At 45.1% G+C, this 24,872-nt stretch overlaps 1 protein-coding gene across 1 annotated transcript in view; it reads right to left on the bottom strand.

Moving 5' to 3' along the window:
* The window catches only part of SHROOM3 (shroom family member 3), a 331,740-nt gene that overhangs the window by 190,310 nt on the left and 116,558 nt on the right, over positions 1-24,872 (bottom strand). Inside the window, exon 3 of the mRNA XM_010838194.1 lies at positions 24,405-24,559. Coding sequence (XP_010836496.1) covers positions 24,405-24,559 — 155 coding nt within the window. The remainder of the gene's footprint in view (positions 1-24,404; positions 24,560-24,872) is intronic.

Consider the following 24,872-nt stretch of genomic DNA (forward strand, 5'->3'; position numbering starts at 1 on the left):
ACTTAGCAGATGCTAAGGTGTTTTAAGCTAATGGAAGCAAGACTGACTATGCCAGTGGGAGGTTGCCAGGGCTCTCCAGGGGCATTGCTGAGGCCAACACTAACCATGGATTCACCAGCTGCAGAATTCTGCCATGGAGTTCAGCAGTGACAGGCAAGACTGCAGACAGAGCCTAGTGAGCAGGCAATAGTGTGTCCAAAGACCCGTACTTGCCACTGCCACACCCCTAGACAGTATTTTGGTGAAACAGTTGGGCAGTGAAGACAGAGGATGACATCAAAGAGAGGGAGCATTTTATGTTAAAGCCTGAGAAGTACCTCAATGGACTGATTATTCAAATGATTAGATCAGGATAACTTGTAACTTGACTAGGACTAAAATTTATTGTTTCCTTGCTAACCAGCAAGTGTGAGATTGTGAGGAACATCAGATTAAGTTTTGTCAGAATAAAAGGCAACCCTTGTACACTGTTGGTAGGAATGTAAATTGGTGCAGCTACTATGGAAAACGGACTGGTTCCAAATTAGGAAAGGAGTACGTCAAGGCTGTATATTGTCACCCTGCTTATTTAACCTCTATCCAGAGTACATCATTCGAAATGCCAGGCAGGATGAAGCACAAGCTGGAATCAAGCTTGCCAGGAGAAATATCAATAACCTCAGATATGCAGATGACACCACCCTTATGGCAGAAAGTGAAGAACTAAAGAACCTCTTGATGAAGGTGAAAGAAGAGAGTGAAAAAGTTGGCTTAAAACTCAACATTCAGAAAACTAAGATCATGGCATCCAGTCCCATTACTTCATGACAAATGGATGAGGAAACAATGGAAACAGTGACAGACTTTATTTTTTTGGACTCTAAAATCACTGCAGGTGGTGACTGCAGCCATAAATTAAAAGATGCTTACTCCTTGGAAGAAAAGCTATGACCAACCTAGACAACATATTAAAAAGCAGAGACATTACTTTGCCAACAAAGGTTGGTCTTGTCAAAGCTATGGTTTTTCCAGTAGTCATGTATGGATGTGAGAGTTGGACTATAAAGAAAGCTGAGAACCAAAGAATTGATGCTTTTGAACTGTGGTGTTAGAGAAGACTCTTGAGAGTCCCTTGGACTGCAAGGAGATCCAACTAGTCCATCCTAAAGGAAATCAGTCCTGATTATTCATTGGAAGGACTGATGTTGAAGCTGAAACTCCAATACTTTGGCCATCTGATGTGAAGAATTGACTCACTGGAAAAGACCCTGATGCTGGGAAAGGTTGAAGGCAAGAGAAAGGGACAACAGAGGATAAGATGGTTGGATGGCATACCAACTAGATGGACATGAGTTTGAGCAAGCTCCGGGAGTTGGTGATGGACAGGGAAGCCTGGAGTGCTACAATCCATGGGGTCTCAAAGAGTTGGACACAACTGAGTGACTGAACTGAACTGAACTGAACTGACTATGGAAAACAGTATAGAGTTTCATTAGAAAACTAAAAATAGAACTATCAGATGATCTAGCAATTCCACTCCTGGGTATATATGCATAAAAAAATGCAAACACTAATTTGAAAAGAAACACACAATCCCAATGTTCATAGCAGCACTGTTTACAATAACCAAGACATGGAAGCAAACCAAGTGCCCATCAACACGTGAATACATGACTGGATTAAAATGATGTGATATATATACATACAATTATTCAGCTACAAAAAAGAATGAAATTCTGCCATTTGCAGCAATGTGAATTGACCTAGAGAATATTATGCTTAGTGAAGTCAGTCAGACAGAGAAAGACAAACACTTTAGGCAATGGCAACCCACTCCAGTATTTTTGCCTGGAAAGATCCCATGAACAGAGGAATCTGGCAGACTACAGTCCATAGGATCACAGAGTTGGACATCACTGAGCATGCATGAACATAAGTGGAACCTAAAAAAAAAAAAATACCCAATGAATGAATGTATACACAAAACAGAAACAGACTCATAGAAAACAAATTTGTGGCTACCAAACAAGAGGAGAGGAGAGACAAAGTAGGAGTATGGGGTCAACAGTACAGCTGCTGCTGCTAAGTCGCTTCAGTCATGTCCGACTCTGTGTGACCCCATAGACGGCAGCCCACCAGGCTCCCCGTCCCTGGGATTCTCCAGGCAAGAACACTGGAGTGGGTTGCCATTTCCTTCTCCAAGAACAGTACAGACTACTATACATAAAATAGATAAGCAACAAGTGTACACTGTATAGCACAGGGAATTACATGCATCATCTTGTACTAACCTGTAATGCGATATAATTTGCAAAAATATGGAATTACCATGCTGTACACCTGAAACTAGCACAATGCTATAAGTTAACTAGACTTCAATTAAAAAAAAAATTTAGATAAAGAACCTGCCTGCTTTTTTCCCAGTATATCTAAGTTGTAATGTGACTAGGGTTGTTAGATAAAATCAGGGACATACTTTTATTAAAAAATTATTTGCTCATTGAAATTCAAATAAAGTGAGCATCCTGTTTTCTGATGTGCTCAATCGGCCAACCCTACATGGGACATACTATTGCATGTATATGACTTCCCTAGTAGCGCAGATGGTAAAGACTCTGCCTGCAATGCAGGAGACCTGGGTTCAATCCCTGGGTTGGGAAGATCCCCTGGAGAAGGGAATGGCAAACCACTCCAGTATTTTTGCCTAGAGAATTCCATGGACAGACCATGGGGTTGCAAAGAGTCGGTCACAACTGAGCGACTCACACACACCAAACACTGCATGTATACATATGGGGATAAAGTTATTAGAGTGTCCCTGCATCACACTGCCTACTTCAACCCAGGAATCTAATCGTTAACAGTCTTATTACTGCGCCAACTGAGGGCAACTGACAGAGCTAAACCCAGACTTGCATATACTGGGTTTCAAGCTCATGTTAATATTTCAGGAACAGTCAAGTAGCAGAGAAAAAAGTTTAGGATAAAACCCACCCTGCAGACAATTCTACAAAGAGGCAATCCATCCTGAAACATACCCATCATTTTCTTTACACTATATTCAAATGAGGATATTCACATCTGAATTATCACAATACAACTTTTGGATGATTTCCAAAGTTGTGAAACGAACGTTTTTATTAAACTTTTTATTTTGTTTTGGGGTATAGCCGATTAACAATGTTGAGGTAGTTTCAGGTGAACAGCAAAGGGATTCAGCCATACATATACATGTATCCATTCTCCCCCAAACTCCCCTCCCATCCTGGCTGTCACAAGTTCATGAAATGAGCATTTTAATTATACTGTCAAGATAGCTGATGTATCTTCTAACCCTCATCCCCAGGGCCCACCATCACTGGCCACCAAGGCTTCCTGCTGACTACCTGGAGTCTTCAGGGGGCTAAGTCAGCCACATAGGCTGAAGGGCCAGCATCAACCTTACAAGGATGACGTCACCTTCTGTCCATGATTGCTGCTGCTGCTGCTAAGTCGATTCAGTCGTGTCCGACTCTGTGCGACCCCACAGATGGCAGCCCACCAGGCTTCCCCATCCCTGGGATTCTCCAGGCAAGAACACTGGAGTGGGTTGCCATGATTAGAAGGCGTCTAATGACAAGATCCACCTATCCATGTGAAAGTGAAAGTCCTCAGTCGTGTCCAACTCTTTTCGACGCCATGGACTATAGAGTCCATGGAATTCTCCAGGCCAGAATACTGGAGTGGGTAGCCTTTTCCTTCTCCAGGGGATCTTTCCAACCCAGGGATTGAACCCAGGTCTCCCGCATTGCAGGCAGATTCTTTACCAACTGAGCTATCAGGGAAGCCCAGGAAAGTGCTGATCAATTGTCACAGAGATAACAGCATTGGGAACACATTCCTTTATGGTAAGATACTGATAATCTGTGCAATCACTTTTAAAAATATGAATAATAGCTTTATTTGCGGAGAAGGCAATGGCACCCCACTCCAGTACTCTTGCCTGGAAAATCCTATGGACGGAGGAGCCTGGTAGGCTCCAGTCCATGGGGTCGCTAAGAGTCGGGCACAACTGAGCGACTTCACTTTCACTTTTCACTTTCATGCGTTGGAGAAGGAAATGGCAACCCACTCCAGTGTTCTTGCCTGGAGAATCCCAGGGATGGCAGAGCCTGGTGGGCCGCCGTCTATGGGGTCGCACAGAGTCAGACACGACTGAAGCGACTTAGCAGCAGCAGCAGCAGCAGCAGCTTTATTTGTGTACTTGGGCCCAGTTGCTAAGTTGTGTCTGACTCTTTGTGATTCCATGTACTGTAGCCTGCCAAGTTGGGTTTCCATTTCCTCCTCCAGGGGATCCAACCAGTCCAGAGATACAACCAGCATCTCCTGCATCGGAGGCAGATTCTTTACCACTGAGCCACCTGGGAAGCCCTGCTGTTTTGTATCAGTGTAAGATGGTATTGTTCTCTCAAAGGACTTCAACTGTTCTATGTCTTTGGAGCTTTGCAAGTCATCCGCCTGCAAGGTTCTGAGGGAGCAAGAAATGGAAAGGCAAATTTGAATGACAAACCAGGAAAGAGGTGTAAAGGAACAATTCCTAGGAGAGATTTGAGAGAGATGGGATGGGGTGTGCAGAGAACAGTGGGTACTGAGATGGGGAGAAGCAGGGGGCTTCATTAGGGTGCTGGCTAGAACAGAGAACAAATACAAACTGCATCTTCTTTGGAAGCTGGGTTAGTCCACCCTGCAATGGACAGAGTCTTCTAGGGCTACGGCTAAGTACTCACAAGTTTAGCACTTGCATTCAACCTCATTTATCAAGCATCTGCTATTTGGGAGAGAACTGATAAAAAACGGTAGATGTTCCAACATCTCAATATTAATCATGTATTTTAACCATTGAAAAATTATAAAACAAGACTTTCCTGGTGGTCAAGTGGTTCACAATCCACCTGCCAATGCAGCGACACAGGTTTGATCCCTGGTCCAGGAAGATTCCACATGCCGGGAGGTAACTAAGCCCATGCACCACAACTGCTGAAGCCCAAATGCCCGAGAGCCCGGGATCCACAAGATAAGCCATTGCAATGAGAAACCCATGCATGATGAGTAGCCCCCACTCGCTGCAACTAGAGAAAGCCCATGCGCAGCAACGAAGACCCTGTGCAGCCTATATATATATATAATAGAACAAACTGTGATTGGAATCAAGTTACGGGGGTCTTTTGCTTTGTTTAGAAAGAGTAAAAAATGATATGCCTGTATTCATATCATAATAACCATAAAACCTCCGTCACTTCTCCCTTCTTGCTGTGTTGTTTCTATTTTTATTGGCATGTGGACTTGCTCCCATCAAATGAGCTAGACAAGATGGGAGGGTTAATTTATTTAAGGGAATGTGGATAAACAATGCTGAGAAAACAAAAGGCACCAGTGAGTACTGTCTTTAAAATAAAACAAATAAAAGTGGTGATGGAACCCAATCGTGGTTGCCCAGGGGCTGAAGAACTCATGCTGGTATGGAGGTTTGAGCAACCACAGAAAACCAGCTCGCCTGCTCCTCTGAACACCTACTGACTCAAAAGCCTGGACGTTCATGTAAGACAGGCTGGAGCTCAAATTCAAAATGTGTTCCCTTGGCCAGGCTACCCTATTAAAAAGTTTGTTTCCTCTTCCATATAATAGAGTAATAATAATACCTATTTCAAACACATTACATTTATCTTGTGCTTTATTTCTATTCTTATTACATCAGCTCCACCTGGGATCATCAGGCATTAGATCCTGGAGGTTGGGGACCCCTGGCTTAGAACATCCAAAGCTAACAGGTGACAGCTTGTTAAGAATTATTTGTTTAGAGGTGGCAGGCTAACTAGTAAATCAAAATTGATTCCTAGAGATAACATTTTGCATTTGACACAAATTAACCCACTTCTTCAGAACTTACTAAAATCTTACAAATATGAAGGCTCGGTGGGCCAGTTCAGTCACCTCATGTATATTCAGTGTCAAGTGTCCCCATACTTTTATCCCATGTCCTTAATTTTAAAATGTTAATTCCAAGAAATTTTCATTCTAATACCACTCAGGTCATCTGCATTTAGGGGAAAGGATTGGGGTGCCATGAACTATGACACAAAAGAGGAGACCTCTCACTATTGCAGGACTGTTGCAAAACAAAATAAAAGACAAGCCTTTTCTGAACATTCTGCTGAAAGGTCTGGAAGTTACATTTGCAACTCTATGATGTCTCGTAAACTCACAAGTGTGCACAGAGGAAAAATGAAAGACAGATTAAACAAAGGAAAACACTGTGGGTCTTACATTTCTGAACGTGAGCTTATTTTTCTGTTTGTTAGGATCTTGTGGAATGACTTGGAGTTTCTGACCTCTGCCCCTGATTTTGAGACAGTGATGGAAAGGGGATGAGGAGTCACGAAGCAAAGGTTGAAAGGGCCCCGAATCCAAACACACTCATGGGGATACAGCAGACACCCAGAGTTCCCACAGGCCCCCGAGGGCCCCCAGGCCTCATCCAGTCCACACTGTTGTTACAAAGGAGTCAGATGGGAAATTGTGTAAACAGAGTGACGCAGAGGCCATTCCTGCTTAGTGACCTGGACCAGGAAGACCTATTTTTAGAAACTGCTGCAAGCCATCATGCCCTTGGACAGAAGGCAGACCGAACACTATTGCTATTTTTGAACATTACCGTGCACTGGGGTTGTGTTCAAAAATGTTTGTGAAAGAGCTCCGAGAAGACAAAAATCATCTCCAGTCTCTATTTAAGGTTGAAAATCCGAATTTTGAATTTCACTTACACACCACGGCCAAAAAGAGGCATGGAGCTAGTCTTTCATCTCGAGGAATAACCATGGAATCGCTCAAATTGACACTGATCCCATCATTTGAGGTTCAGTGTGGGCCAAAGAGACAAAAAAAGATCCACAGGAATGACTTCACAGCCAGAGGAAGTCTGCGGCGCGTCTCCCAGCAGCACAGGCTGTGTGCTTCAGGGGACGTTAGAATCACTTGGCCAGTTCGCTACAAAAACGGGCTCCCCCCCTGCCCCAGACAGTCTGATCTGGGGGATGCAGGGATTTGCATGTTAAACAGGCACCACAGCTGATTTTGATGCAAGTTGTTTAAATGTGTTTCACACATTGAGGAATTGTTATGGGAAGATGACATGATACATGAAAGATGATGAAGAACGAGAGGGGAGAATCATCACATAAAACAGAAACACACCAAATTATCAGTTCCTTGCACCGAGGAAGGAAAAGCCATAAGATGAAAGGAAAGAGCCTGGCCTTGGAGTTGTCACAGGGGCCCTGACACGGCTGACTTGTGTGTAAGCAAGCTTGGCTTCTCTTCCTAATTCTGTGTCTCTGGTCCTGGAATTTAGGTGGTAAAAATCCACCTGCAATACAGGAGACCCTGGTTCGGTCCCTGGGTTGGGAAGATCCCCTGGAGAAGGGAGCGGCAACCCACTCCAGTATTCTTGCCTGGAGAATTCCAGGGACAGACCAGGGGGTTGTAAAGAGTCAGACACAAGTGACTTTCACACTCATTTCCATTTCTGGGTGCCTCGACTTCCATAAAGCAGGCAGCAGTTTCTCCAGAAAGATCCCTCGGGGGGTCAGGAAAGGTGCTTTGTCAGTGACCTCTGACCCCCACCATCGTAAAATTCTCTTCCATCTACAGTCAGCAGCAGGTGACCTTTTCCCCTTGCTTTCTTCTTCTGACAAATTTGATTTCAGTCCGGTTTGGGTTTGACTTTCACTGGCGGGAAACATAAGCCCATCCCTGCTCCCTGAATCACGCTCTCTTGCCACATTTTCTGGACTCTGGGGCAGGGAAATTGGGCGAGATGTAAGGAAGAAAGCACTTCTCTTAGTGAAGCATGCAAATGCCTCCTCTCACAGGCACTGGTTTCACTGGCTGACTGAAGGGAGGCGCGGCAAGCCCAGGGCCCACGTTTTTCCTTCACACGTATGGTCTTTATTATCCCAGCCTTCATACAAAGCAACGATGATCGTCTTCACTTCCCAAAGGAAACAAAAGGAAAGCAGGGGGCGAAGGCAATGGGCCCAGCCCTCCCAGTAAGGGGCAGGTTGCTGACCAAGTCCTGCTCGATTGGCAGCCAGTGCCCATAACCACTGCACAGCACTGCCATGGAACAGGGGACTGAAAAAGGAGTCCCAGCCTCCAAATGACAGGTGACAGCAGAGGCCCTGACCCTGGTGAGGCTTCACTGGGGACCTAGGAAGCGTCACCAAAGTTGGGCTCCCAGGACCTAACCCCAAGGGAGGGCTAGAGAGCTACCTCACCCAGAGAAGCACGGACTGGGGGTGCACGCAAAGGGAGGAGGGAGCCAGTCAATCTCATTTTCCAGAGGGGAGAAAGCCTTCAAACAGGATCCTTCTTTGGTGAAAGGTGTGGTCAGTTTGGTGATGAGACTCTTGACCATAAGGGAACAGGGGTGGCAGCAAGAAGGAAGGAGCTCAGCCTGCCCACTGCAGTGAACTCTTTTCTTTTTTTTTTTCTCAATTTAAGCATGCATGTGTAGGTGCTAAGTCGATTCAGTTCTGTCCAATTCTTTGTGACGCTATGGACCATAGCCCACCAAGCTCCTCCGTCCATGAGATTCTCAAGGCAAGAATACTGGAGTGGGTTGCCATGCCCTTCTCCAGAGGATCTTCCTGACCCAGGATCAAACGTGCATTGGCAGGCGGGTTCTTTACCACTAGCGCTGCCTGGGAAGCCCTTTCTTTAAGCACAGAGGTTTATTGGGTCACACAACCAAAAGGCTAGGCCCTGACTAGATCAGGGCTTCCCAGGTGACTCAGTGGTAAAGACTCCACCTGCCAAGCAGGAGATGCCAGTTCAACCCCTGGGTGGGGAAGATCCTCTGGACAGGGAAATGGCAACCCACTCTGGTATTCTTGCCTGGAAAATACTATGGACAGAGGAGCTTGGCAGGCTACAGTCCATGGGGTTGCAGAGTCAGACACGACTGAAACGACTAAACAGCAGCAGCAGCAGCAACAGCTGACTGGATCGGTCTGGATCCAAGGCTCAAATAAAGTCATGAGGAATCCATCTGCATCCTTATTTCGGGGTCCCTCTGAGTCGCCTTGACTCCCAGATCGTGAGTCACCATGGAATGGTAAAGGTGGTTCACGGCTGGCAAGCTTGCAGCTGACCAGCTTTAAAAACCTCAGCTGGGGACTCCTCTGGCAGTCCAGGGATTAAGACTCCACCCTTCCATTGCAGTGGGCACAGGTTTGATCCCTGGTCTGGGAACTAAGATCCGGCTTGCTGTAAGGTATGGCAAAAAAAAGAAAAAAGAAACCCTCAGTTGAGAGAGAGTACACACCCTCTCCAGTGACAAGATCCATAACAGTCAATGTTTATACAGCAGCTTACGACACCAGTGAGGGAGAGATTGCTGTTACATCCATTTTACTGATAATAAAACTATGTCAGAGGTTAAGGCACTCGACCAGCAACTGCTAAAGCTGGGATCCAAAGTCCAGCAACCTGGCTCAGAGGCTGTGCTCGCATCCATCCACTGGGCCGCACAGCTGCTACTGGGCACATTTTTGTTTTCATTGGGTATGTTTTCCTCCACAAACATTCACTGAGTACATATCATGTGCCAAGGACCATTCCAGGCACTGGGGATACCACAAGGAACAAAATCTCTGCCATTGAGAAGTTTATCATCCAATGAGAGGAAACGGAATGAGTAACTTTACGAGTCTATGTCTCATAAATGAAAATAAAAAGGGTTGGAGACATGTAGGAAGAAAGCTGCAGTTTGTTTTTTTTTCTGTGCCATGCAGCATGCAGGATCTTAGTTCCCCGACCAAGGATTGAACCCATACCTGCTGCAGTAGAAGTGCAAGTCTTAACCACTGGAATACTAGGTAAGTCCCCTTTTTAATTTAATGTAATTTGGGGGCTGCAGCTGCAATTTTTAACTGGCTGTACAGGGGAGGCTGACATTTGAGCAAATACCTAAAGGAAGCAAGGGAACAAGTCAAAGGGTAAAACTGATTAAAATAACTTTTTTTTAACTAATTCTTTTTAATGTAAATAATACTCAGCCGCTAGTGAAAAACAATGGTTCTCTTTCATCTTTTGCTCCTTTAAAGTCATGAGGGTGAAGAATGGAAGGTTACAAAAACATCTCACTCCAGGGACAGCTCCACGAAAGGGGATTTTCCATGTCAAAGGATTTGTTGACCTCACTCATTTATAATCAATAAATACCAATGGCTGATTCCCAAGAGACACCTTTAAGGAAAGATTCCAAAAATCCTTTCAAAATAGATAGCCAATGGGAGTTTGCTGTATGACACAGGGAACCCAAAGCTGGCGCTCTGTGACAACCTAGAAGGGTGGGAGGCGAGGGAGGTGGGAGGGGGGTAGAAGAGGGAGGGGACGTATGGATACCTGTGGCAGGTTCATGCTGATATGTGGCAGAAACCATCACAATGTTGTAAGGTAATTATCCTACAATCAAAAATAAAATATTTTTTTAAAAGGCCAGAGTCACAGTCTTCATGAAAACAATGTAGCAACCCTCCCATATATAAACCATAAACACACTGATCAAGCAACCATCCCAGGGATAATTTCACACATCCTGCTTGCTAAGCCAACACAGCATCAGATAGGAGTTTGACAGCATAATGAGGAGGGAGTGGAGAAATGGCATCTTTCAAATGCACCAATGAACAGACAATCTGGCAGCAAGTGGAAAGAGTGATGGGGGGCTCTAGATCAGTGGGCCGAAGAACAAAAAGTGTTAGTGACAGAAGCAGAAGCAGAGTAAGGCTGGTCTTACGGCCCTTTACTAAGGACACACTAGGCTCCTCAAAACTGCCACATGCTAGGTAGGATGCCAGAGGTTTAACAGGACTGTGAGAAGACAGGTGGCTCAGTCGTGTCCAACTCTTTGCAACTCCATGGACTGTAGCCTCTGTCCATGGGGATTCTCCAGGCAAGAATATTGGAGTGGGTAGCCATTCCCTTCTCCAGGAGATCTTCCTGACCCAGGGATCGAACCTGGGTCTCTTGCATTGCAGGCAGGTTCTTTAACATCTGAGCCACCAGGGAAGCCTTATAGAAGAAAGAACCTTAGGGGTCATGTCTAGCCAGACAGACCCAGGGGTTCCCAGCCTTTGAAAGCTAATCACCTGCATGGGGTTTTTAGTGTTTCTAAACCTATGCTTTAAACCTCTTGCCAGGACCTTACTAGACCACGTATGATCTTGAAGGACATATTATAATTAAATAAGACATAACATTATTTAATTCCTTAGCATTTGGGCTTCCCAGATGACGCTAGTGGTAAAGAACCTGTCTGCCAATGCAGGAGACATTAGAGACATGGGTTTGATCCCTGAGTTGGGAAGACCCACTGGAGGAGGGCATGGCAACCCACTCAAATATTCTTGCCTGGAGAATCCCATGGACAGCGGAGCCTGGTGGGCTTCAGTCCATAGAGTTGGACGCGACCGAATCGACTGAGCACATATGCATAAGACATAACAGGTTTCTAACAGTGGAATTATCCCGAACAGGACGAAACTGCCAGGATCCTCAAAGCTCGGATATACCATTAAGGACAGTGTAGTGACTGGCTTTCAACAACTCTTTCTAGAAACCATTTCTCCATCCCTGGGTCCCAAGAAATGGGGGACTGATGCTAAGACTATACCAAGTGTGATTTTTAAAAACCAGGGATGGATGAAATCAATAAAACAAGCTCAAGTGCTTGTTTCACTGAGGGTTTCTTTTCTTTTTTAAGAACTTTATTATTGGAGTATAATTGCTTTACAATGTTGTGTTAGTTTCTGCTGTACAACTAAAAGAATCAGCTGTATGTATACATATATTCTCTCCCTCTTTAGCCTCCCTCCTACCCCTCCTCCCATCCCACCCCTCTAGGTCATCACGGGGCACCATCTCTAGGGACCTCTAGATGTTGTCTTTGCATTGTACACCTCATTAGATAGAATGAGTTCGATGGCGTCAAGCCATCTTTCTTTCTCGGTTGGTTTCTCGGGGGCACCATCCAGAAATGGGATGTAGAGTGAACACAGCAACTGCAGTGTGATGGCTATGGTGCCACCCACTCAAAACAGTGGCCCCAACACCTGCCAGTAAAAATGAGCTCCCGGGGCGATGGCACGTGATAACAGCTTGGGCCACAGGTGTTCTCTGGAGGGCCAGACAAGTGTGCCCCTGCCCACGCCCACGTGTCACTTGATGAGCTTTTTAAGAAGCGATCGTGAGAAACAGATCCCATAGAAATGCAACTGCAAGAGCCACTGCTGGAGCAGCCATGCCCTGCAGGCCTCTCTGGGTCCTGGGAGGTCCAGAGACCTCAGCAGGGCTCTGTTTTTGCACCGTGTTGTTGTTCAGTCGCTAAGTCATGTCCGACTCTTTGTGATCTCAGGGACTGCAGCACATCAGGCTTTCCTGTCCTTCACTATCCCCTGGAGTTTGCTCCAACTTCCAGCCATTGAGTCGGTGATGCCATCCAACCATCTCATCCTTTGTCGCCCCCTTTGCTGCCCCCATTCTTGAGGCTCTGCTCTACTTGCTGCCCTTCTCGATTTACTTTTTTTCTTTCTTTTGAATCACACTTGTTACGTTTTACGTCTGGCGTTGTTATTATTATTATTTGGCTGTGCTGGGTCTTAGGTGTGGCATGCGGGCTTCTCTTTCGTTGTGGCACGTGGGCTTAGTTGCTCTGTGCAGCATGTGGAATCTTAGCTCCCTGACCAGGGATTGAACCTGAATCCTCTGCACCGGAAGCCAGATTTTTAACCACTGGACCCCCAGAGAGTCCGTTGATTTGCCTTGTTGATTCTCCTTCTGCTGCTATTCTCATGACCCCTTCATATCTGCGTATCTTTCTTCTCCCTCTCAGTTTCTAGCCATTCATTGTTTCTCTTTATCGCTTTGACTTACAGCTTAAACCAGTGGTTCTCAAACTTTACTGCCTATTAGAATCACGAGGGCAGCTATGAAAATGTCCAACACCAAGCTACCCTCTCTTATCAATTAACTTAGAATCTTTGGGGGAGCCAGGCATCAGTTCTTTTGGTATTAACTTCTTAGGTAATTTTAATGTGTAGTCAAGTTTGAGATGGACTATTTAAGCCATTTTTTTTGTTTTGCTTTTTGGTCATGCTGCCCATCCTTTGGGATCTTAGTTCCCTGACCAGGGATTGAACTCAAGCCCCCTCCATTAGAAGCACAGACTCTTAACTACTGGACCACCAGAGAAGTCCCAACTTTAAGCCATTTTAATGCAAGGATGCAGAACTACAAATTGGCTCATATTCTAAATCAGCATCATCCAAACTTATTTGTGCTAACTAATGTGCCCACATTTAGAACTGGGAGAAAGGATTTCCACCACAACTTTTGTGTGATCTCAGCCTGAGACTTCATACCCTTTACAAAGGCTCAGACAGATACTTGAGTGCCAGTCATTACTGGTTGGGCATGGAGGGGTGACTCCTGCTTGGAATACATTTGTCAGAAGTAAGACCATGTTATCCCAGGAATGAAACATGGTCTTTTACCATCAAACCCCCTTCATAGGGAACCATACAGCATTCCTTTGTACATGGCTAGTGTTCAGTGCATAGCCTGTGAGCATATGTAACCCAATGAATAAAAATAGCAATTATCATTATGTGCCACAAGAAAAATGTCCCTTTTCTCATTACAGTAAGGGAGTCTTATTGCATACCTCTCAGGAAACCTAATAATGTGTTACATGAATTTTCCACGGAAAGGAACAACTGGTTAGGAAATCAAATACTAGATTTCTAGACAGTGACATTCAAACCTAAGACTCCAGGCAAGCCAAAAACTGCTCTGAGTCTGGTCCCAGCAGGATTGAAATACCTCCTCAAAGCATACTGAGCAAATTCCCATGATGCCAGGCCTCCTGGAAAAGTTTCTGGGGGTCGAAGGCCACTGCAGCTGCCTCCTTCCCATCTTCTCAACCACTTGCTCAAGTGGAAAAAATGCTTAGAGGGTAAGTTACCACAGTTCTCAATTCTCCTGACTCCGCCTCTGGGGAAGCCTAGTCCTGGGTCCTCTGAGGGGATGCAAACTGTACTGCGGTTTGGGGTTTGTGTTCATGTCCCAGGTATCTGCAGCCCTTGCCCAAGTGAAAAAGCGCAGAGAGTAGAAGAGCGAAAGGACAAGTAAAGTATGGGATCGGGCAGCAAGGCGAGAGGGTCATCGCAAGGGTTGGAGAGGCAGGGAGGCTGGAGCTACGTATAAGAAGCTCAGAGCTGTCCCTACTGCCCAGGGATGTCCTCAGGAGGCACCGGTTCTTGCAATCCCCCACCTCCACAGAAGACTCAGCCACAGAGCACAGCATGAGGCCCCCTTTTATATCCTGAGAGACAATTCTTGGAACTTACAAGGGAGGAGGGAATGGCAAACCACTCCAGTATTCTCGCCTGGGAAATCCCATGGACAGAGGTGTTCATGGGGTCTCAAAGAGCTGGACACGACTGAGCAACTAACACAGGCACAAGGGACAAAAATCTTTCTCATGTGGCTTCTGGGTCCAGGTGAGATAGAAGAGACCATATTTGTTGTCACCGAGTGCCTGGAGCTTTAAGAACAATTTTGCAACTGTCTATCAAAAGAGTACTGTTCCTGGACATCCCTGGTGGTCCAGGGGTAAGAATCTGCCTCCCAAGGCAGGGAACACAGGCTTGATCCCTGGGTCTGGGAAGATCCCACACGCCTTGGAACAGCTAAGCTCGTGTGCCGAAACAAGAGAAGCCACCACGATAAGGAACCCACACGCCGCAACTAGAGAGCAGCCCTGCTCGCCACAACTAGAGAAAGCCTGCTTGCAGCAATGAAGACCCAGTGTGGCCAAAAAATAAGTAAATAAATAAGTCAATTAATTAATTTTTTTAAAAAGATTGTTGTTCCGTTTCTACTTGTCCTCAACTCCTGCCTGTCCACCCGAGAGTTATCTTTTGACATCATGATTTTCCCTAAAGGTCACATCTTGTGCTCAAAAACACTACCTTTTCAAATTACTCAGCCTGTGCTACATACATGTGCCCATATAACCTAGCCATTTATAAATTTCATACACCAGGAGATGAAAGACACTTGTCTCAGAGCTCCCTCCAGCAGTCTGAGGGTCCTCTTCCGTATTCAGCCTCCCACCAAGGAGCTCTGATGTGTTTCAGAATCAGAATGATTCCTACTCAAGTTCTCCAGAGAATATGGTCTTTTTCTCTGAATTCTCATTCCAAACTTGGGCCTTGTTGGTACTGTCTTTCAAACTACATTTCCTCTGAGCAAAAAGGGTATAATCAGAAATTTAAAATCCCTATGCCCTCATTTACACAAGCAAGTCAAATTAGTGCATTAAATAGGACAATCATAAGAAAATGCTTCCCTAGTGGCTCAGACAGTAAAGAATCTGCCTGCAATGCAAGAGCCCCAGGTTTGATTCCTGGGTTGGGAAGAGCCCCTGGAGAAGAGAATGGCAACCCACTCCAGTATTCTTGCCTGGAGAATTCCATGGACAGAGGAGCCTGGCGAGCTACAGTCCATGGGGTCGAAAAGAGTTGGACACGACTGAATGACTGACACACACAGGGAAATGCAGTCGGGGATTTCTCAGGTGGTCCACTGGTTGAGGATCCACCTGCCGATGTGGGTTGACCCTGGAAGACTCCATATTACCCAGAACAACTAAGACCATTCACCACAACTATTGACCCTGTGCTTCAGAGCCTGGGAGCCACAATTAGTGAAGCCCACGTGCCTAGAGACTGCTCTGCAACAAGAGAAACCACCGCAATGAGAAGCCAGGGCAGCCAAAAATAAATAAATAAATAAATAAATTTACCAAAAAAAAACCCAGAAACTTAATCTCAGAGGGATTGATCTGAGCTCTCGGTACCATGACCAGTACACAGCAGAACTGTGATTGGAATCCCCATGACATGGACTTCTCTTTCCGAACTGTTTGTCATCTCATATCTGAGAACTGGCAGCTTGAGGCGGCACAGGCTGGTTTAAAGACAGCTAATATATAAGAAAAAAAGCACACAACAGATGTTTTTCATGCTCTGGGAAAGTTTCCACCCTCTCTTCAGACTGTGTTGCTTTAAAAATAGGGATTTACATTTCAATTTGCTTTTCAAAGCTCTTAATGAACTATTTCTTTAAATTGTTTTGGTTTCAAAAAGATGTTAGGTGGTTAAGCAAAGTAAGACTAAGATGCTTTAAGAATATAGCCACTTTTTTAAGGGAAAAGAGTAAGGCAGGTGTGGGGGCAGGTAGGTGGCAAAAATGTGTGCAGAACATGAGGAGGGGATAGTGATAATATGGAAGAAAGTGTTTCTTTCTTTCTTTTTAAATAAAATGTAACCATGAGTTGGAAAAGGAACTGATTTGCAAAAATTCCTTTTTTAATGAATAGTTATTGGAACTAATTTTGTATTCTTTAGGAGGACCTTTAAAGCATGGCACTCATTACCAGATTCTTCTTACAAGATCACTGACTTGCAAATCCTTGGCAAGTTACAGTCTCACAACTCAATCCAGACATAAAAAGGTCATGGAAACCTGACACGGAGGTAGCAGGTGTGGGAGCCACCCATCCCATTCCATTCCAATTAAGTCATCCGCCCGGTTATAAAAAGAATTATGCTGCTAACCCTCAGAAATGTGGGATGGTCTGCTCTGGGAAGCGTGGGCCGAGGGTGGTGGTGAACTTAATTTCATCACCATTTTTTGTTCAGATGGAGGGAGCAGCTGTAAGGCAACAAATAGTTTTATTTCCAGAGGCTAATGGAGAGCCTCTAGCCAGCAGGGTGCACAGAGCAGTGAGACGCATTTCCTCTGAACTACCCAGGAAGTTCAAGGTCAGTGGGGAATCTAGTTTTTCCTAGATGAGTTAAAAATCAGTTTATTTGGTTTTTCTGGGTTTGTTTTCGCCTGTTTTTTGTTTTTGTTTTTGTTTTTTTTAATTTTCAACTTTTTTTTTTTTAACCCTCAAAGGCTTTTATTTTACTTTTTATCTTTTGGTGGTGCCAAATGGCATCTTAATGCCCTGACCAGGGATCAAACCTGTGGCCTTGCATTGGCAGTGAGGAGCCTTAACCATTGGACCACCAGGAAAGTCCCACTGCCTGTTTTTAAAGCATCACAAATATTTCCAAGGCAAAAGGCAGCTGGGTGAAAAGCACTAGCTCACTGCTTGAGATGCCAAAAGCTCCAAAACCTACTCCTCAGAGACCTCCATGTTCCTTTAGGCTACTTGCATGTGGCCTTGGGCAAGTCCCTACACATCTTTGGAAGCAGTTCCATTATGTCTACCTCCAGGCAGCGCTGTGGGCTGAAAGGGACAAGACCCAGATTTTCACCCTGGCCCCTGCTAATTCTGATGATTCGATTCAGGACATGAATCTGAGTCCAAACACAGGGCAAGTCACGAAGCCTGGGAGTACCTGTATTTTAGACAAATGACTATTGTTTGCTTGTGTTTTACAAAGTCACCCTCCTTTCTCCTCAAACTCACTTTTCCGTAAAATGTGATCTTCTTCTACTACTCCTTCTTCTCCTCAAACATACATATTCAGTCAAATAAAAAATCAACAGTCCCAGGAGTTCCCTGGCCCAGGTTCAATCCCTGGTCAGGGAACTGAGATCCCACAGGTCACATGGTGCGTATAAAAAGTTCCCTTCTAACATGTAAACTAATCAGTTCAGTTCAGTTCAGTCACTCAGTCGTGTCTAACTCTTGGTGACCCCATGGACTGCAGCACGCCAGGCTTCCCTGTCTATCACCAACTCCCAGAGCTTACTCAAACTCATGTCCATTGAGTTGGTGATACCATCCAACCATCTCATCCTCTGTTGGCTCCTTCCCAGCATCAGGGTCTTTTCTAAGGTGTCAGTTCTTTGCATCAGGTGGCCAAAGTATTGGAATTTCAGCTTCAGCATCAGTCCTTCCAATGAACATTCAGGACTGATTTCCTTTAGGATGGATTGGTTGGATCTCCTTGCAGTCCAAGGGACTCTCAAGAGTCTTCTCCAACACCACAGTTCAAAAGCATCAATTCTTCGGTGCTCAGCTTTCTTTATATTCCAACTCTCATATCCATATGTGACTACTTGAAAAACCATAGCTTTGACTAGACGGACCTTTGTTGGTAGAGTAATGTAAGCTCATAGACTAAACGAATGGGAAGGGGAGAAGCTGTTCCAAATTTGCAGGGATAGCAGGAAGATTCAGGAGTGAGATTTCATTTTAAAGGGGGCTCACTATTCTCCCACCCTCTGTCTACTGTTCCAAATCATACATGCTGCCTCCTATGCCCAGAAAGGCCACTTCCCCATACATCCTTCCCATTCAATGGAACCACTGCTGCTGCTAAGTCGCTTTAGTCGTGTCCAACTCTGTGCGACCCCATGGATGGCAGCCCACCAGGCTCCCCTGTCCCTGGGATTCTCCAGGCAAGAACACTGGAGTGGGTTGCCATTTCCTTCTCCAGTGCATGAAAGTGAAAAGTGAAAGTGAAGTCGCTCAGTCGTGTCCGACTCCCAGCGACCCCATGGACTGCAGCCTACTGGCTCCTCCGTCCATGGGATTTTCCAGGCAAGAGTACTGGAGTGGGGTGCCATTGCCTTCTCGTGAATGGAACCACTAATCGTGTGCTATGTTCTAGACAGTAAAATGGGCTTCTTGTAACAGGCAATTTATTGCAATACAGAAACAGACTCACAGACTTAGAGGATGAACTTATGGTTGTCAGGAGGGAAGAATGGGGAGAAGGAAAGTTAGGGACTTTGGGATGGACCAGTACACACTGCTGTATTTAAAATGGATAACCAACAAGGGATTATCCATGGATAACCAACAAGAGATAGCACAGGGAACTCGGTTCAATGTTATGTGGCAGTCTGGATGAATGAGGAGTTTGGAGGAGAATGTATACATGTATACAAAAATATACATGTATATTTATGACTGAGTCTCTCTGCTGTCCACCTGTACTGTCATAACATTGCTAATCAGCTATACTCCAATACAAAATAAAAAGTTTAATAATAATTTTAAAAAAGACATTGCTGCTGCTGCTGCTGCTAAGTCGCTTCAGTCGTGTCTGACTCTGTGCGACCCCATAGGTGGCAGCCCACCAGGCTCCCCCATCCCTGGGATTCTCCAGGCAAGAACACTGGAGTAGGTTGCCATTTCCTTCTCCAAAAAAGACATTGGGAGGCAGCAAAAATATATATATAAAAAAGAGGCAATTTATTTCACAAATACACAATTTCTTTTCAAGTGTTCATTCTTCAATCACCAACACTATATAGTGAATGTACATATTTCTCACTTAATTCTCACTACAATCCTTTGAGGTGAGAATCAAATGAATTAAATGACTTGTTTTCCAGGCAGCATCAAGCCTGCGTCACCATCTCACGTGTCCTTTCTCCTAGAAAGGATGCATTCTACTTCCCAATGGCTTACATGAGCCTTGCAAAAAAATTATAAAACGTTTACCATGAAAAATACCCCCAAAACTTTTCTTTGCCAAACCAACCATGGATACCAAACTTAGGAGTAGGATAATATTTGGCAAAGTTAGCACCTTAATGCAGAAGTTTGGGAGGTTGGATTTGCCAAGAAAAATGGGGGTTGGGGGACATTCTACTGAGGTTACAAATCCACTGGTTACAAGGCCTTTCTAAGGATCTGATTCAGGACAGGAATCAGAGTTCCAACTCAGGGTGAAAACACGAGATTAGATGCATCCCCAGCAGTTAACCTTAACAGTTTGTTCTGAAAGGGAAATGTAGCCTCCGATTTTTTAAATTTAAAATGTAGGTGATCTGCAAACAGCAGTGAGTACTCCCTGTGCTGAAAGCACCTTGCATCTCTCCAGGGGTTTAAATGAAACTGGAAGACTCCTTCCTCTGTCTTTGCTTTCCATTCATTCTAAACGTTAGTGGCTCTAGGATGTGCATCACACCTATCTGCCAAATAAAGTCTCCGTTGGTTTTAGAGAGGGTCTTGAGTACTGACTCTTATTTGCGTACCTGTCTGCTTTCCTAATTTACATCCTTTGTACTGTCCTTCCTTCTTCAGTTTCCCTTCAACTGTTTGTTTTCCTTTTCGAAGGTCTTTTCTTTGGCTCACTTCACATTGCATCATTTCTTCTCCATTTATCCACCACTAGCTGCAGACCTCTGTGTACTCAGCAGCAGACACATTCTCTGTCCTAGAACATCTGTGTCACCCCGTCACTCCCTCCTCCCAGAGGACTAAACCCTGGCTTCTTTATGGGTCAGCAGATCTCCTAAGGCCACTGACCCACAACTCACTTGAAACTCTGCATTTCTCTTGTCACTGTAGCCTTTTAAGAAGGTGTTTTTACTTTTGATTGTTTCTGGTCACTGGGTAAGACACTCTCAAAACTTATATAAACATCACTACCCTGATCTGCATTCTTGACATATTTATGATAGATGAGGAAGCCTGCCAACCTGAGGTGCTGCCCTTGTCCACCCAAAACTAACTTTAAGAGAAAAGGAGGTAGGTAGAGATGGAAATGCCGATAAATATACATTTTCACTTACACAAATGATTTCTCCAGGAAACAGATTCCCTGATCACGTTTCCTGGAAGCCATATAGATCTTTTTTCAAAAATACAAAGATCACTTAGGAAAAAAAGGAAAGCTAGTCAATAAAATGGGCTTCCTGGGTAGCTCAAACGGTAAAGAATCTGTCTGCAATGCCGGAGGCCTGGATTCGATCCCTATGTTGGGAGGATCCCCTGGAGAAGGAAATAGCAACCCACTCCAGTATTCTTGCCTGGAGAATTCCATGGACAGAGGAGACTGGTGAGCTACAATCCATGGGATTGTAGAGTCAGACACAAGTAAATGAAATATCACAAGTTTCTCTGTCAGAATCAAGTGAGAGGAGATGACATTTCTGGACATGACATGTGCCAAGATATAAAGGTAAGACCTCAGGAAAGCAACAGCTCTACTAAATACAAAGCCAGATTAATCCAGAGTATAAGGGCGTCTACCCAGTTCTCTGCAATGTAGGGGCGGAATGTCCATCCACGTCTACTAGAGCACATTCATAAATCTCCATCTCTATATATGTGCTTCCTTGAGAGCTCAGTTGGTAAAGATGTATGAGGAGTAAAGACTACCTTCTTTCGGAGAGTTCAACTTTAAAAACCAACACATAATAGATGAGATAAGACATATTCAAAAGGCATCTTAGAGACAAATGTTTCCCACAGCAAAAGCACAGAGTGCAAGGACTCTTTAGTAACCTTATCGATCCCATTAACATATCTAAAGAAAGAATGTGTCAATCAGAAAGGGGATTCGGAGCGGAGGGCAGAGAAGTCACGAGATGGGAGAAGAGCGCTTTGGCAGAATGCTTCCCTGCTGTCCAGAGGGGAAAGGGCCCTGATTCAGCAGCTCGGGCATCTGGCCCGCATGGCAGATGCGTTCCTCGTGGAAAGATGGGCCACCTGGCCAACAGCGGGGAGGCCAGCACATTCTGGCGCCTCAGACCCACTCTTCAGCCTGAGATCAGCATGCAACCTCCTGACCTAGTTATGGTCAGACTTCCTATTTCATTTTCCTGTGGTGATAAAGTATACTGATTCTTGGTCACCTTGGGATATTTATTCCACTTAGAGTTGTGTTCTTCAAAATGAGCTAATGTGTTGACATTCTGGTGTATGTCTTTCAATGATGTGAATTAACATTCCTAAATTCCACGAGAGGGTGAGGGTGGGCTTCTTGATAACCAGGCACCCAGCATGTTCGGTAATAGGACAATAATCCATATCACCGCTGGCCTCTAACCTAATTCAGAAGAATAATGAGCAAACAGTGCACATTTTCTACGTACTTAGATTTTGTACTTTAAATCTTCACAATTCCCTTGTGAGGCAGGAATTATTATTTCCTATTATTACTTTATAAAAGAGAGCCTGAGGTCACACAATTTGCAAACGACAAAGCCTGATTTCAATCCCAGGACTGTCTGTTGCCTGTTCCACTAGACAAAATAATTCAAACCTCGTGTCACCATCAACTAGAAGGCATAACCGGAAGCCAGCATGACTACTGTTCACAGCAGGAAACAAGACAACGCTCTGCAGAGGTTAATCGATAACCAGAGTCCTGTCAAAACATTCTGAGTGTGGATTCCGCCATCAATCCTCAACAGATACATGCTAGGGCTCTCAAACTGGCTTTGGGTTCCAATGTCAAAGTGAGTTCAAGGCTTTCAACACTCTCTGGACGTATGGAATAGGCCAATGGTTCTGAACCTTCCTACCCATCTATTTGAGAAATCGGCCACCGTGTTCGGAATGAATGCTTGCTTTACTCAAATACTGACCTACAAATAGTGCCTAGAGTTGGCCAAAAATAATAAAAATAATAGCAGCAGCATCTGTTGTTACCATGTAGAGTATTTCATTATGTTGCTCTAATCACTTTGTAAAGTAGCTATTTTAATCCCGATTTAAAAATAAGGAAACTGAATCTTCAACCAGGCTAAGTAATTTCCCAAGATCACATGGGTAGAAGATGACAGCCCTAGAATTTGAACCCAGGTCTGATCTGACTCTGGCGCCTATGCTTTGAGCCACGTTGCGTCACTGTCCACCAGAGAAGCAAGGTCTAGTTAGAAGGCCCTGAAGAGAAACCAGACCCAGCCCAGCACACTGCAGAGAGTCACTGGAGCCTGGGGACACAGTGGGACCACACCCACAGCTGTTATTTTTTTGTGGTTGGGAAGAGCTGCTTTTCTCCTCAGCACAGCCTCAGACAGTGAACTTAGAGGAATAAATGAATGCAGGAGTGAATGGAACTCTAGGACAGCGGTCCCCAACCTTCCTGGAACCAGGGACCAATTTCGTGGAAGACAATTTTTCCATGGACCAGGGATGGAGAAATGGTTTGGGGATGATTCAAGTGCACTACATTTACTGTGCACTTTATTTCTAATCTGGGCTTCCCTTATAGCTTAGTTGGTAAAGAATCCGCCTGCAATGTGGAGACTCCGGTTCGATTCCTGGGTAGGGAAGATGTGCTGGAGAAGAGATAGGCTACCCTCTCCAGTATTCTTGGGCTTCTCTTGTGGCTCAGCTGGTAAAGAATCCACCTGCAATGCAAGAAACCTGGGTTCGAACCCTGGGTTGGGAAGATCCCCTGGAGAAAGGAAAGGCTACCCACTCCAGTATTCTGGCCTAGAGACTTCCATGGACTGTATAGTCCAAGAGGTTGCAAAGGGTTGGACACGACTGAGCGACTTTCACTTTCTTTCTAATCTTATGCCTCCACTGACTGTTCAGAAGCCCAGGGATTGTAGGCCTCTGACTTAAGAAACTATGTGAGGCCTGATGAGAAGACCAGCTTACTGTTGACATCTTAAAAATGGCATGGCTTGATTAATGACTCCTGAAGTTCCAGCCACCTTAAACATCCTTAAATATTATAACATTTAGTTGCCATGTGAGGTAGCCAAAACCTGATTAATGAAGAAATACCTAAATGTGTAAGCCCAGGACTTAGTAGGTCAGAGTAATAAGGCTCAAGTGGCCTGGTGAAGTGGGACCAGAGCATCTAGACTCCTCTGTGGCTCGTCCACTTACCAGCCTTCAGTGACCTGCTTAACCATCTTGCCTATACAATGAGGATAATGATAGCTATCTCACCAGATTCTGCACAGATTAAATGAACATAGTTATATACGTTAATGTAAAACATCTCCAGCAATGCTTGGTTTGACATAATGATTGCAAAAAATGTTTTAACTTCCTTCCACAGGTAATTCCCTCCACTAAGAGGTGTTCTCCTGGAGCTAGGAAGCTTCTAACTTTAAGGCATCATAAACCAATCACAAGGCAAACCTTTTCCAACAAAGGAATCACTATCACAACCAGAGAAACGAAACAAACCAAAGCAGGAATTCACTTGTTTTGATGACATCCTCTACCCCTGGGGGTAGGTCAGGTAAGTGGAATGCTCTCCAAGTCTCCAAGCCTGGGGCTGTCTCTGGTCCCACAGGGAGGCAACACCTCATAGAGCTCTGACCACATCGGGGATCAGGGTCACTTTCCATCAAGCCCAGAAATGTGGAAAGTACCGTGAACTCTGCCAAGCCAACACCTGCTGGGAAAACTAGGGTTTCACAAGACAGACATATCTAAAATGTCTTCACAGGCCACAAGATGGGCAAGAAAAAAGGAAAGTTACGTGGTGATGGAGGGGGTGAGGTACCATAAAATCCACACGGCGAGGTTTAAAGAATAGGCTCTTTACGGGAGGAGAAGGCGCAGGAGGAACCTGGCGCCCACCCGTCCTGCCTACCTGCGCACCACCAGCCGCAGAGTCTTGTAGGATCCTTTCACCAAGGAAACGGCCTCCCTCCGGGAGCTGCTCAGTGCCACCTCGTTGATGTTCACCACCTCGTCCCCAGCCCGAAGTCTGGAGCTCACCAGGTCCGCTTTGCCCCCTTCTTTGATCTGCTTAGAGAGAGGAGGATCCACAGGTGAGCAGCCTGTTTCCCGCAGAGCCCGCCCACTGCCTGTGGCCACGCCCACTCCCACCGTTTGCATCCAGAAGGCAGGGATGACCTCCTGTCTCCACACCTTCCAGCACCCAGCACCCAGCCAGCCACAGAGGGCATTCAGAAACAGAGTGAAGGGCTGAAAGAACTCGATTTCCACCCAAAAGCCACTCACGACCTCCATCTTCAGCACCCCCTCCAAGTCCCTCAAAGCAACTATTTTATTCCTTTAGAAGAAGTTGACTTCTTCTTACCTCATTTTTTTTGGG

Source organism: Bison bison, unplaced genomic scaffold, assembly GCF_000754665.1.
Source record: "Bison bison bison isolate TAMUID 2011002044 unplaced genomic scaffold, Bison_UMD1.0 scf7180017864092, whole genome shotgun sequence".
Classification (NCBI taxonomy): Eukaryota; Metazoa; Chordata; class Mammalia; order Artiodactyla; family Bovidae; genus Bison; species Bison bison.